Source organism: Podarcis filfolensis (assembly GCF_964270895.1).
Source record: "Podarcis filfolensis genome assembly, chromosome: 1".
NCBI classification, from domain to species: Eukaryota; Metazoa; Chordata; class Lepidosauria; order Squamata; family Lacertidae; genus Podarcis; species Podarcis filfolensis.
The window spans coordinates 41,256,749-41,270,015 of record NC_139604.1 but is presented as its reverse complement, the minus strand read 5'-3'; the positions used below and the strand labels follow the sequence as shown (position 1 = coordinate 41,270,015).

Below are 13,267 nucleotides of genomic sequence, written 5' to 3'. Positions count from 1 at the left end.
TGCTAAAATATAAATCATTACAAACACATGTGACTTGGGACATACTGGTGAAGGGCAGGTATTAATAATAACAATGCAATAATAATAATAATAATAATAATAATAATAATAATAATAATAATAATAATAATAATTGTGGCTGCTTATATTCTTCAGTTATATTAGATATTTTGTTTCACTGAAGACACTATTGTTTTTCTACCATAGGAAAGAATGCGGTGTCAAGTTATAGCACTAGCTACAAAAGAAGCGATAATGTGCATGTAATTGTCTGCTGAATTGTGGCCACATGCAAATTTAAGGACATGTCCATAAATGCAAATTTAAGGCCATTCCCTCTTCCCAGAGATCCTGGGACACTGTATTTCTGTAAGTGATAGCGCTAAAGATTTCTCAGCATCTAACCCAGTGTTTTCCAAACTTGGATCTCCAGCTGTTTTTGGACTACAACTCCCATCATGCCTAGCTAGCAAGACCAGTGGTCAGGGATAATGGAAATTGTAGTCCAAAAGCAGCTGGAGACCGAAGTTTGGGAAACATTGATCTAACCCAACTATAACCCAACTACAATCCACAGAAGTCTGTGGGGGAAAGCCATGACAGTTAAAGGTAGTGCTGGTCCCTGCCCCAGCACAAGTTCTATAGCTAGTCCCAACCTGCAATGGCAGCAGTATTTGCAACCTCAAGATGCCAATCTTCGTCAAGATGCCCACTAGGCATGGCAAACTGAGAAGGACAACCTTCCAAACTCCACCTTTCACCAACTTAGGCACAAATAATTATCTTATGCCCACCTTCCAGTCCCCCATCTTACTCATTTCTGTTTCCTTCCTCCTTCTCTTGTATCTGGGGCTGTCAAACCATGCCAGTTCCTGACAGAGCCAAGTGGACCATGACATTTCAAAATGAATCTGAGTCACATTCAAATACAGGGAAACTTGAACAGCCTTTCCTCTCTGACAAGAAATGTGTTCTATAAATGCAACTATTATACAGGTGCCACTTATTTGTTCTGAGTATGAGCATGTACTGTTTTTGACAGGTATGTGAAACCACCTGTGTGCTGCAAATGCTACTGTTATACTGGTCCACTAATTTCTGCTGCAGTGACTCCAGTGTACTACCTGGGATAGTGTCACAACCTTTTCTTTCTTACAAATGCTACAGATGAAATGTTCAGCTGGTTATAGTCAGAAGGGAGATTAACACCGAACTTTGTACAAATGGAATAAAATCCCACACGGCATGTTCTTAACACTATTCATGTTGAGAAAGCAACAGTATAAACTAGAAACTGTTTTCTATGCAGGCATGAAAATCTTGGGACAAATGGAAAGTGCAAGACGCAGAGGTCAAAAAGTTCTCATGCTACACATTCTTGCTTCAGATCTACAGGTGTTGCAGAGATACAGGTGGCAAATATTAAAAAGCCAACAATAAATTCACTATTACAAGTCACAATTGAAAAGGGCCCTTTTCACTTCATCTGTTTACGAATTGTGTTGATCAGGGAAAGTTCCAGTGAAAGTTTCCATTTTCTATTTAAACAAATACATATGTGATATTAAAGAACCCTCCTTGATAGAATGATTACGGAAGTCTACCAAAATGGATTCAAGAACCATCCAGTGTATCATAGACCAGATATACATTATTGGATCATTAGATTAGATACACCTTATCATTTGATTAGATCATCCTTACATTCTGCCATTGTCTACATTCAGACACAGCTTTAGGAGACTCTTAGCCCAGAGGTTGCATGGGTTCCTTTTTAACCAGAGTCTTGTTATCTGTAGAAAATGACAATCATGTAAATGGATTTATTGGTGCTGACCTATAAGCAAGGGACCAATGCTTCAAATCACGGTGCCTGCTCATTGCTGCTTTTCATCCTCAGTGAGTTCAGACCTACCACTGAGCACCAGGAGCAGCAGGGTGCAGCTACTCTTGCCTGAGGGCTAAGAGTCAACATCAGAGGGCCTAGCACTGATATTTGCCACAGCCAGGCCACACAAGTGGTTAAACTGCGAAAGACGCTGGTCGCAATTAGCATCCTGCTGCTGCAGCTGCAGCTTCTGTTCAAGCAGTCACTACTAACACTCAGTTCAAGCAGCCTAAGGCATGCTCCAGCCAATCCATGGTGTGATGAAACTCAGGAAACTGACAAATCCTTACAACAGCACCTGCCCAAACAGGTATTAGGGTGCAATGCCGAAGGTAAGTTCTTCCACAAGCTGCACTTAAAAACAGTATGGCTTCAACCCATGCTGCACTAGATGAGAGTTGGGTGCTTTTTAGTGGTTTTCAGCTCTTTCTGTGTGTGGCAGGATTTACTCATGGCTTGTTTTTTTCCTTTCTTGCGTTGCCTACTTGTGGCTGTGGATTTTAATGTTAGATTTTACTATATTTATTCCATTTTTATTTGCATACCAGCTAGAAAATTTGTGAAGTGACAATGCGTGTTTTCACACTGTGAACTGAAGCACTTTCTCTTCTGCCCACTTGGGAGTTCCTTGAAGAGAGTTTTGCATTTTAATAGTGGGGAAGGTAGCATTTGTGTACACCTGGCATAAAGATGAATGACACCTCTGGCCAACCAACACTTGGAGCCCCCATATCTGATCTTAGATTCTTATTGCTTAAGTGATTTTATTTATTCATTTAAACATATTTTTATTAAAGATTTCTTGGTTTACAAAAGTATGTGCAATGTCTTTTTTTTCAAGTTACATATTTTGAGAAACGGTGTGTTAATAATTGCATTCAAAACTGAATTGACAAATGAAGGGCAAACACAAGATAGTGAAGTATGAAATACCAATAAATGAGAACTCAACTTCAACAAACATGCAATTAGTGTTTAGGATGGAACTTACAGATGCGAACGTGTGTGTGTGTGTGCTTCCAGATCACTGCAAGGAAAATAAGTCCCACTTCAAATATAATTTATTTTACAGTGAATCAGAAGTAGGTCGCTCATATTTCTGCAGTTTGCTTAAATGCAGTAATATATGAACTGGTGCTATTGCCTGACCATCAAGTGTATTGCAGCTCCTGTAAAGGGAAAGGCAAAGTGTAGCAGACATGAAGAGCCTATCTCTTGAGAAGATCAATAAGCAATAAAGTTGATGCTTTAACTGCAGTCAGGGACAGTCACCTCACCTGACCTACCACTGTAAAGAGGCAGCCTTCCTTGACCGTGGACTGGCTGATCTCTGTAGTACTGCCTTTGTTAAGAGCTTGGATGGCCATCATAACTAGAGACTGCCAGTTCAAGACCTTGTGTTTGCATTTTATAATGCATGCTTGTATATGGGTATGAGAAATGACAGAGAGGGATGGAGCCTTTTGTTTTTAATCCTTGGGTTTCACTTAGCCAACACAGGAACATTATCTTCATCTGGGGGGCGGGGGAGACCAATACAACCAGGCTACATTCAGAAAGGTATTGTATAGAAAGAAAAAGTGCAAGAAGGCTCACTAAAACTGTGGTCACAGTTATAAACCAAGCTACTGCCAAGTTCTAGCTTCACACTGTAACAGCAGGAAAATGATTTCCATGGAGTATGGAAAAGGTGAATGGAAAGAAAGACTTAAGAATGAGCATGATCAATCTTTCACATGTTTCCATGGTTTTCTTTGTCCATTCTCCATAGCTAGCACTGGGTGATTAATTACTAATGAAGTGTATCTGATTTCAATCTTAAAATTGCCTATTTATGCACCTAATGAGCATGATTTTTCATATGGTCATCAGCAGTCAAAGCAAGCCATTATGATGACCGATAATGTTTTCCTGGGATTCTCTACCACTTCCTGCTATCAAAAGAAGTGATCTCTTTCTAAGCGGTGTTATGATTTCATCATCTGTAAAATCGTACGTTTACATTTTGATTGTAATCACAGACAAAGCCAGTGTGTGTGAAGCCTGAATGGGAACAGGACAAATCACGAATGCAAAGCCAAAACTTACCATTGTTCTGTCACTCTTACTTCGCGCAACTTCCTGCTGTAGACGAGCCACAGACAGCTTCTCCCTGTGGAAAGAAGAAAAGCATAAAAAGGAGCTCGTTTTTCACCAGCTGGGAAAATGTATCATTTGTATGTCACCATAGCATTCTTGCTCATCAATGTGGCAACCCCCCTTGGCAGAAACTGATTTATCTGCCATATTTTATAACATATATTTTAAAGCACTTGTATGCTTTTCTTGTATTTCTTGACAGCGAAATTGATACATATAAGCACCTACTATTTCCCAGGGTGTGGGAACCCAAAAGTGGTTTGCGATCATAACTGTATGTGAAAACTCCACTTTTGGTATACAGTATTGTTTAATAAATGGTCTATGGCTCTGTGTATGACTATTATTCTCCTCTGTGATAACACACTTACTTCCCTAACATCTGCAACCAAAGTAAAGTAGACTTAAACTGAAAGGTGTTTTTTAAAGACCAAAAACATGAACTTTTTCAATATCAAAAATATGAATTTTAGAAGAAATGATAACCCATCTCTTTTAAAAAGAAACTCCATCTCTATATAATTCATTTCAAAGCATCTTAAGAGAATAAAACAGGATGCATGATTGGGGAACAGCAGGAGTTGTACTGTTCCTAAACCATGTACACAAGCCTGAAAATGCATAGAAATTGTACAGATGGCTGAGTTAATGTGGGCCTGTCTTTCCATGTTCCCTCAGCCATCCCTATACCCATTTCGCATGTCCATAAAAGTTTGTACACATAAGTCCATACAAAAAACATGGCAAATGACCACATGTAGGGATTGTACAATCAAGTGGATACATGTGGGACTAGCTGCCATGTTCCTGCTCCCTCCCTACATGTGTTCTTCCCTAACAGTCACAGGTTTCACAGGCAAAGATAGCTCCACAGAAGTTCAAGATTTGTTGTTGTTTAGTCGTTTAGTCATGTCCGACTCTTCATGACCCCATGGACCAGAGCACGCCAAGCACTCCTGTCTTCCACTACCTCCCGCAGTTTGGTCAAACTCATGCTGGTAGCTTCGAGAACACTGTCCAGCCATCTCGTCCTCTGTTGTCCCCTTCTCCTTGTGCCCTCCATCTTTCCCAACATCAGGGTCTTTTCCAGGGAGTCTTCTCTTCTCATGAGATGGCCCAAGTATTGGAGCCTCAGTTTCACGATCTGTCCTTCCAGTGAGCACTCAGGGCTGATTTCCTTAAGAATGTATAGGTCTGATCTTCTTGCAGTCCATGGGACTCTCAAGAGTCTCCTCCACCTGCTAAACTCCCAAGACCATTCTCACTTTGCCCAGAGTACTCAAGAAGCTCTGAGAGAAGTATCACTTTGTTCAGCTTGCTTCCAGTCAACGGTACCTCTAAGTGTATCTTGCCCAAATACCAACATAATTTTTTGGAATCAACACTGCCAATAACAACTGCTATACTTAAAAAGCACACGATACAACTAATGCACACCATAATGACTTCCTTGACAGTTCTACAAGAAAGTTCTTTGAAAGTGTCAACAATGCTGACAGCAACTCCTTCCTAGACACATTCACTGCCAATGAACCCCACTGCGTAGGACTGGATAAAGTACGAGTGAGAAGACGGAGCCAGCAATGCTCTTTTGTGAACCAATCTGTTGGGAAGAGCTGTGGGTAAAAAAAAGCCCGCAGAGAGAGGAATAAAAAAGCCTGCTCTATAGAGATTTATGAGGATCCACAGGATACATTGCAACTGATAGTCATTGTGTTTGAAAAGTTATGTCTTCAGACAGCAAACTAGTCTCCTTGTCTTCCCCATAATAGGCAGGAACCAAGTTAATAAATTAGCTTCTTACATATTTATTGCCCATTTTCTCTATGTCTGCAGAGCAATTGGAACCTCTATTTTTTAAAAAAAGTAATGCAAATTAAAAACTCTTCATTCTATTCTTTTCTGTGTCCTTAATATGTTATTTTGACTGATAATTTACCCACCCTTGCAAACTGCTTAATTCTTATATACAGTTTCCCCTTCATTATCAAGCCATATTTTGTGTATGTGAACACTTCATAAAGAAACTGTGTACACATACCTAGGCTCTCAGTTTGTATGAATACCTTTTGTAAAGTTGTTGTTCTTGTTGTTACCAATTTGCTAAGGATCCATCTAAAATAATGCCCCCAAATTCTACAGAGTTTTCATGGAAAAGAAAAATTACAAGTCAAGTTACCGGTAAAAGCATTTTTATTTTATTTTTGCTTTTCAAGGGTGGGGGAGTCAAGAAAACATGGTTCTCCATTTCCATTTCCAGACTTTCAGTATCTCAAAATTGTAGCTAGTATAAATACTGAATGTCACTTACAATAACCATTGTTTTGATTCTCAAGTTTTGAATAAAGTTTCTGTTCTTGCTATTAACCGAACAAGGTACATGGTAAAAGAAACTTCTGTGGCTGTGGGGTTTTCATAAAGTAGATTTATAAATCATGCTCTAAACTTTTTTTAAGACCTTGATGCTATTTCATTAAAAAGGGCAATCTATAAACTGCAAGTTCAGCACCTCACAGTGTATTAGCAACCACCAGCTTCATTTACTGTTTGTTTTTTAATGATGCCCTGCATAAAATGCTAACCCAAGCAAATTACAAAGCAGTTGATCATGTTTCGGGGAGCTAGCCTGCAATCCTATACACTCTTACCTGAAAGTATGTCCAGTTGAACTGGAGGGGGCTTACTTTTGAGCAGTCAGCTATAGACTGTACGGCTAGTTCTAGCCAATGGTCAAATTGTGCTTCTGTACTGGTTTGCTGCTTTAGTCATTTTTAGGCTGTAGTGGAACAACTCTCACACACGTGAATAATCTTGGACTAAGAAACTAATGCCAAAGGAATTATTCCTTGAGCTCTTTATTCAGAAAAAAATATCTGGGGCAGGGAAGAGGACTGTGGAAGCAACATTAGATTATAGCTGGTAGAAACAATGCAGGCCACCACACAGTTCCTTTCCTTTATCTCAGCTGTCTGTAAATAAAAGCCTCAGCTTTATTCATTCCGTGAGGAAAGTGAAAGCACTGATTGACTGCCCCTATTCAATTCTACATAGGAAAGGAAAGGCAGCTAAATGTCTCCAGAGTCTTTGAGAATCCCGAAACCTCATTTGAACTTCACTAATAACATTTCACTTTCTGACACAATGCTGTTGATTTTTTTAATCCTCAGTTTTATCCAGCACTCTCAAGTTGCATCAAAAGTTTGAATGTTAGACCACAAAAGCTGATTTTTTATTTTATTTTGAATAACACCTGCAAACATTTAGGATAGAAACAAAATCAAGCAACACTCTTTAAACTGATTTTATAAACAAAATAAGTCAACTTAAGTCAACTGAAACTAAAAATGTTTCAGAGTACTACACTTATGATTCAATTTAACTGCTTCTGGGTCAACCAAATTCAGTCCAATATCCCCATGATGAAATACTGACACCAGTATTTTGATTTGTCCCATATGATATTATTGTCCATCCCTCATTCTAAAACAAACATTAAAGAAAAGTGAAAACTTAATGTAAAAGACAACCAAACTGTTTTGTCAACTGTGATTCTGGATAATTCATTAGCTAAAGTTCTATATCAAACTGTAAGGATCATAAACAGAGTTTAAAGCGTCTATAGAAATCAACAGTGCTAGACTTGGGACTTCACAAATTATATGAAAACAAAATATTATTTAAAATTTATTTGTGTCTCCTTCCTCCCTATATATTTGCCTGGGCAATAAAACACCCATGTATCCTTCTGTAGCATAAGGAAAACAGTAATAGAAGACAGACTAAACAGGGCATGAAAGGCCAACAGACACACACCCTTTTCTGAAGTGGACCATCATGCTATTTGAGACCACATCATGGTGAATAGGAAGAGGGACAAGGAAAAAACAGAACTGAATCATAAAGATCTTCTCCATGGATGCATGTTACGAGCCCAGAGTCCAGCAGTGGTTACAACATGGAGTCAGAGGCTGTGGACTATCTAGCTAAGGAGACAGATCAGATGCTCTGAACCTGATGTTGAAGGATCAGGAAACAACTAAGTCCGAGGCTGAAGAATATGAGCCCCCGGAAGAACTTCCTGTATCAGTAGGGCGAGAATTTGGATCTTTACAGGTACCTTCACCTAGGGAACCAAATACCTCCCCCAGTACCTCTACAGTCCAGCAATGTAGGGAATGCACCAGGCTAGGGAACAGAGTGCCCCTCTTCAGTTAGAGGAATGGGCTTTAAGAACCTAGAGTTAGTGACAAGCCGGTGGAACCCAAGAGAGGTAGTCTAAGAGCAGGAGCTTTAAAAGGCTCAGTCTGCTCTCAACCTTTGCTGGAGCGAGTGGCTAACTTGGAACTATCCATGGTCCTGACCAACCCAAGCTTCCTTCTGTGTGTGATCTGGCATTGGATCAGAACACTGCCATGCAAGTCTCATAATACCAGGCAGCAAGTCACATTTTGCATACCCAGTGCAGCCATGCTAAGGCTCCACAGGGATCTCTCAGGTCAACTTATCCCTCTGCTGCTTGTTGTGCACGCTACAAAATCTCTTCTCCTTTGGGAAAGTGAGGAAATAGGAATGGGTAGGGTGCAAGGCCTATTTTGAGGAAGATACAGATTGAATGGAGCTGCACCAAACTCAAAATGGGACCAGTCAGTTTGAGTAGAGGGAACTGGTACTCAAATCTTAACCTCTCTTTTATCAGTGTCAAGTCCAGGTTTTGCTGGACCTCTGAAACGACACACTCCACAAACACCAACTTAATCTACCTCCTCAATGCAGCAAGTCTAGGGGTCTCTTGTCAGTGACCTCCCTGCTGGGGTGTAGGGCCCCAGCAAATGGCAAATCCTTGGCACCAGTCCTGTTCCAGGTATCATCTTAGCTCCAATATATACCAATAGCATACTTCATGGAATTAGTAGCAATTCCTATCCTGTCCCCACACGTACACACTAAAATTCTACTACACTATGCCAACATATTCATGATTTTTACACGAAATACAAAGCTAAACAGCTGTGCTTTGAAACAATCTTTGTAGAAGTGAAGAAATTAACGAATAAGCAATTGTGGGTGCTAATAAAGAAAATACCTTTTGTGACACAAAGTGAATTTCCAGATTGTGTGTGTGTGTGTATCTCAGATGTTGTATTAAAATGAATACACTACATGTAGCAAGCTCTATTCTGCTGCAAAAGTAAAATGGGGTACTGGGGTAAGGATCCTGAAAGTAGATAATCTTTTCTGAGCAAAAATTCAAACTATAAAAGGGTCAGACCAGATACATGCACTCTTTTATGCAAGCATACAAATGTATAATAATAGTTCAGGCAAATTGTTCAAGGCTAAAAGAAAAAGGACTTCCATTTTTACCTGTCAAAACCAAGGTTCTGCTTCCGAGAATTGTCTTGCTTTTAGTGTATCTCCATTAGCACACTAATAAGCTCACATTAATAGATTATGCCATTTGCAAAATCATGAACAGTTATACCTATTGGGCATCGTTCATCTCCATAATGCTGGCAGGTATGTTAAAGAACCCTAAAAGCAGGGCTGGTTTTTAATCCTGCCTTCTAATGACTCCTCTCATTATAAAAACTCAACTCATCTAATTAGGAAACAAAACTTGTTAAGGCCAGTTAGCCACATGGTTCAGGAGCTGAGCATCAGATAAAAAGATGTCATCTGCCAGTGCAAGGTTCTGCTCCAGAGTAAGTCCCTCAAAAATGACTGCACAAGACATAAGGGAATGCAAAGGGATAAATGGAACATAATAAGGAAAATATGTAAAATAAATCTGATGGAATTGACAGCAAGTTATTGACACTATGACCTACACATTCCAAAAATAGATTGCAGGGCTACCTTCAATAAGTCAATTGCACAGTAAAACTATGTCCTGTTCTGCAGGGCTTGATCCTTATAATCCATACCATTGCTTACAACAGGGACGTCAAACATAATGTGTGGGGGATTTATCAGGCCCTTTAGGTCTTCGCAATGAGGCCTACAGTTCTACTTTACATACAAAAAAACCTTAAACCATATACCAAGCCAGGCCTCCAATGACATTAGATTCTCCCTCTCAATGAAATTTATCCCCAGTTAGTTGAATGCAGGAGTCAAGGAATGTGAGGAGCAAATAAGAGTGAATTGAAGGGCAACAAGCTGTGATTAACTATGACTTGTTGAAACAAGGCAACTTCAACCATGGGCTATTGAAGCAAAATTATGACTAACGACATTTTGTTGGGTTCAGATAAGAAACAGAAATCAAATCTCCCAGCCTCTTCCTCACAGCCACAATGAAGGAATGGGGGTAGTTGAGAAGGATTTGAGAAGCTCACAGACTCCTTCCTAACAAAGTACCTTGGCTCATTGAGATGTCTAAATCAACTCAGTGATAATAGTACTTGGAATGTATGTGTTGAAAAATAAAAACGAAGTCTTCAACAAAAGAAAAGTGTGTTAGCATCATTTAATAATTCAGGCTCCTGTGACAATATTAATATATAAATGTACTGTACAATAATGGGCACCTGGCTTTTCAGTGCATTTTACATAGCTCTGGGAAAGTATACCCTGTGAGCAGGATAGCTCAGTTGGCTAGAGTGTGGTGCTGACAACAGCAACAGTTCGATCCCCGTAAGGGACAGCTGCATATTCCTGTGTGGCAGGGGGCTGGACTAGATGATCCTCAAGGTCCTTTCCAACTCTACAGTTCTATGAAAAACCAATTGAGAAATCTCAGCGGCCGGTTCCTGCTTTTATTCAGATACATTATACCAGGAGTGGGTCTGACAGGTTCTCTACCCTTGCGCTACTCAATAGTGCCTTAGGATGCAATCCTAACCCTCATGCAATCCTAACCCCCACAGACATGGGAGTAAGCCTCATTAAATTCAGCAGGAATCATGAGCAGTCATGATTCAGTTTGCACTGTAAGTCTCAAAACTACCTGTAACTTCGTTTCATGGTGCAAAGGAACATTGCACAATATTTTTTATACAATCAAAGCTGCATAATGTATTCATCTCTCAATGCATCCTCTCACTTAACATTTTGTGCTCTGTTACATCAGCTGTGAAGTCTTGCACATTTAAATAGGACGACAAAGAAGCAACAACTGAGAAAGTTTTGGCACCCTCCTGGGCTAACAACAAATGAGGTCATGTACACAACTTGTCTAGCTACAAAACACCCATGTGCTATGCCACTATTTTTAAAAGTCAGGTAAGGAAATGCCCTTCATTGTCTGGGTAAGTTGTGTTTTGCAAAGTAAAATGTGGCCTAAATTAACGTAGGGCAGACTTTAATGTTACACAATGTAAAATAAAATGAAATAATAAACGATGACAGCTGTTCAAGTGCACACACACTCTCTCTCTTTATTAATCCCCACTAATATGAAGCCCTCTTTAACCACTGAAAGTATCTAGGACCTAGTTTTCTCCACATCATTTGACAGGCAGCACATCCAAAACCAGGAAGTCAGTGCTCTTGCATAGTGCTTATTCTAGCCTAAAACACTATATATTGCTGCTGCCTTGAATGCCATGCATGCCACCACAAGCAAATACTGACCATGATTGTTCTCATTAAGTTTATAAGAATCCAGCCCAAGGAGATGCGGCCACAATTAATTAATTTACAAGTTTAACTAGGACTGTGGTTAGCACACAATCACTACAGCTTTCTTCCTTCAACGATTAGCCATGATTTATCACCTTCTAGAGGAGTCCTAACAGTCATTACTGGATTTTTAATCTCCAAAGTGGAATATAGCACTGGAAAAAGTCATTTGCATGTCAATAACTGTTGCTATCCTACAATATTTAAAGCATGCCCAAGACTTGTGTATTTAGAAAAGAGGTGTCAGCTGGTAGCCTGTTGGCTAACTCCAGACGGTAGCTAAATGGCAATTGACCTAACTAAGGCTAGCCACACATCATAGTTATGCAAACAAAGTTGTGCAAGAGGTTCTGTGCTGCTGCATGCAGTCTGAGTGAGCCCAGCCTTGTTCCTCATTCCCTGAAGTAGGAAAACGTAGCGTGAGCACTGGTTCGGATGCAACACTTCATGGCTGAAACCAGATTTGGCTACCAACACATTAACGATATAAAAGATGAAGGCAACTTGGGGAAAACCTAGAAACAGACTATTTAGGGCAAATGATACCAGAAATACAGTTACCTCCATTCTTTTCTCCCAGAAGAAAAATACAAGGCAAGGGTTAAGTTGTCCTTCTCACCTTGCTGGCCCTTCTACTGCAGATTGCAGTCTCCATTGCTGCATTTTTGATAAGTTTAAAAAAGAAAGAAAGAAAGAAAGAAAGAAACAAGAACTACAGTGACGAGAGTGCCACATGCGGAGTAAACTCCAAGAGGGCCTTTTATCCTCTCCTACACCAGTGGATCAGCTCTTACATGGGTGAGCCCTGGCATGGTGGAAATATAGTGAGTCCTAGAACCATCTGCCAATGGTGACTGGACTAGGGAAGGGAGAAAATAAATGCTATAAAACAGCCACGTCCAACAGATAGATTGTGATCCACCAGTAGATCACTGGACATTTTTGGTAGATAACTGCCCCCACCCCCAAAGAAGCTCAACAACCATAGCTGTAAACTTTCAGATTTGAAAATAAGGGATCAGCAGCCTCACCTGTCCCGGGGACAGTCTACAGGATATCTAACAATCCGGGATAGCAGCGGGAAATGGCGCTCAACAACTTTTACTTGAACCCTCCAAAAATGGCCCTCCTCCTTCCTAAAAAAAAAGCTCAGCAACTTTGATCTGAACCCCCCAAAAGGGGGTAGATCACTGCCAGATCGCAGTCTCTTGGGAGTTGGCCACCCCTGCTATAAAACAATTCAGGTAACAAACTGTTCTTTATCCAGTAAAAGTTCAACATTTGAAGTGCATGACAACACAACATGTAGTTTTGTTGTGGGTTTTGTCTTTTGTGCGGGTGGTGCTTTCTTTAGCCTTGCCTTGCCCCCTTGTTTGTTTGCTTCCCGTAAGGAACACACCAAGGGACTTATTTTCAGAAAACGTATTACTCCACACCCATAAAGTATCAAATTTAAAGAGACACTGGATATGTTACTTTCTGTCTGGTCTTCTCAGGAAAAGGTTACTCCAGAGCCTCTTTAGATCAATTAATTAAAAACCACCCAGGAAGAAAGGGGAAGAAAATATTAAAGCATGTAAGACAGACCACCCAGTTCAATCAGTTTTTCTGGTGGGG

General features: G+C 40.1%; 1 protein-coding gene across 10 annotated transcripts in view; it reads right to left on the bottom strand.

Moving 5' to 3' along the window:
- Positions 1 to 13,267, bottom strand: part of NCKAP5 (NCK associated protein 5) — a 605,696-nt gene that overhangs the window by 299,778 nt on the left and 292,651 nt on the right. For all 10 annotated transcript variants that reach the window (XM_083581664.1, XM_083581665.1, XM_083581669.1 and 7 more), the window contains one exon: positions 3,977 to 4,040. In XM_083581664.1, coding sequence (XP_083437790.1) covers positions 3,977 to 4,040 — 64 coding nt within the window. The remainder of the gene's footprint in view (positions 1 to 3,976; positions 4,041 to 13,267) is intronic.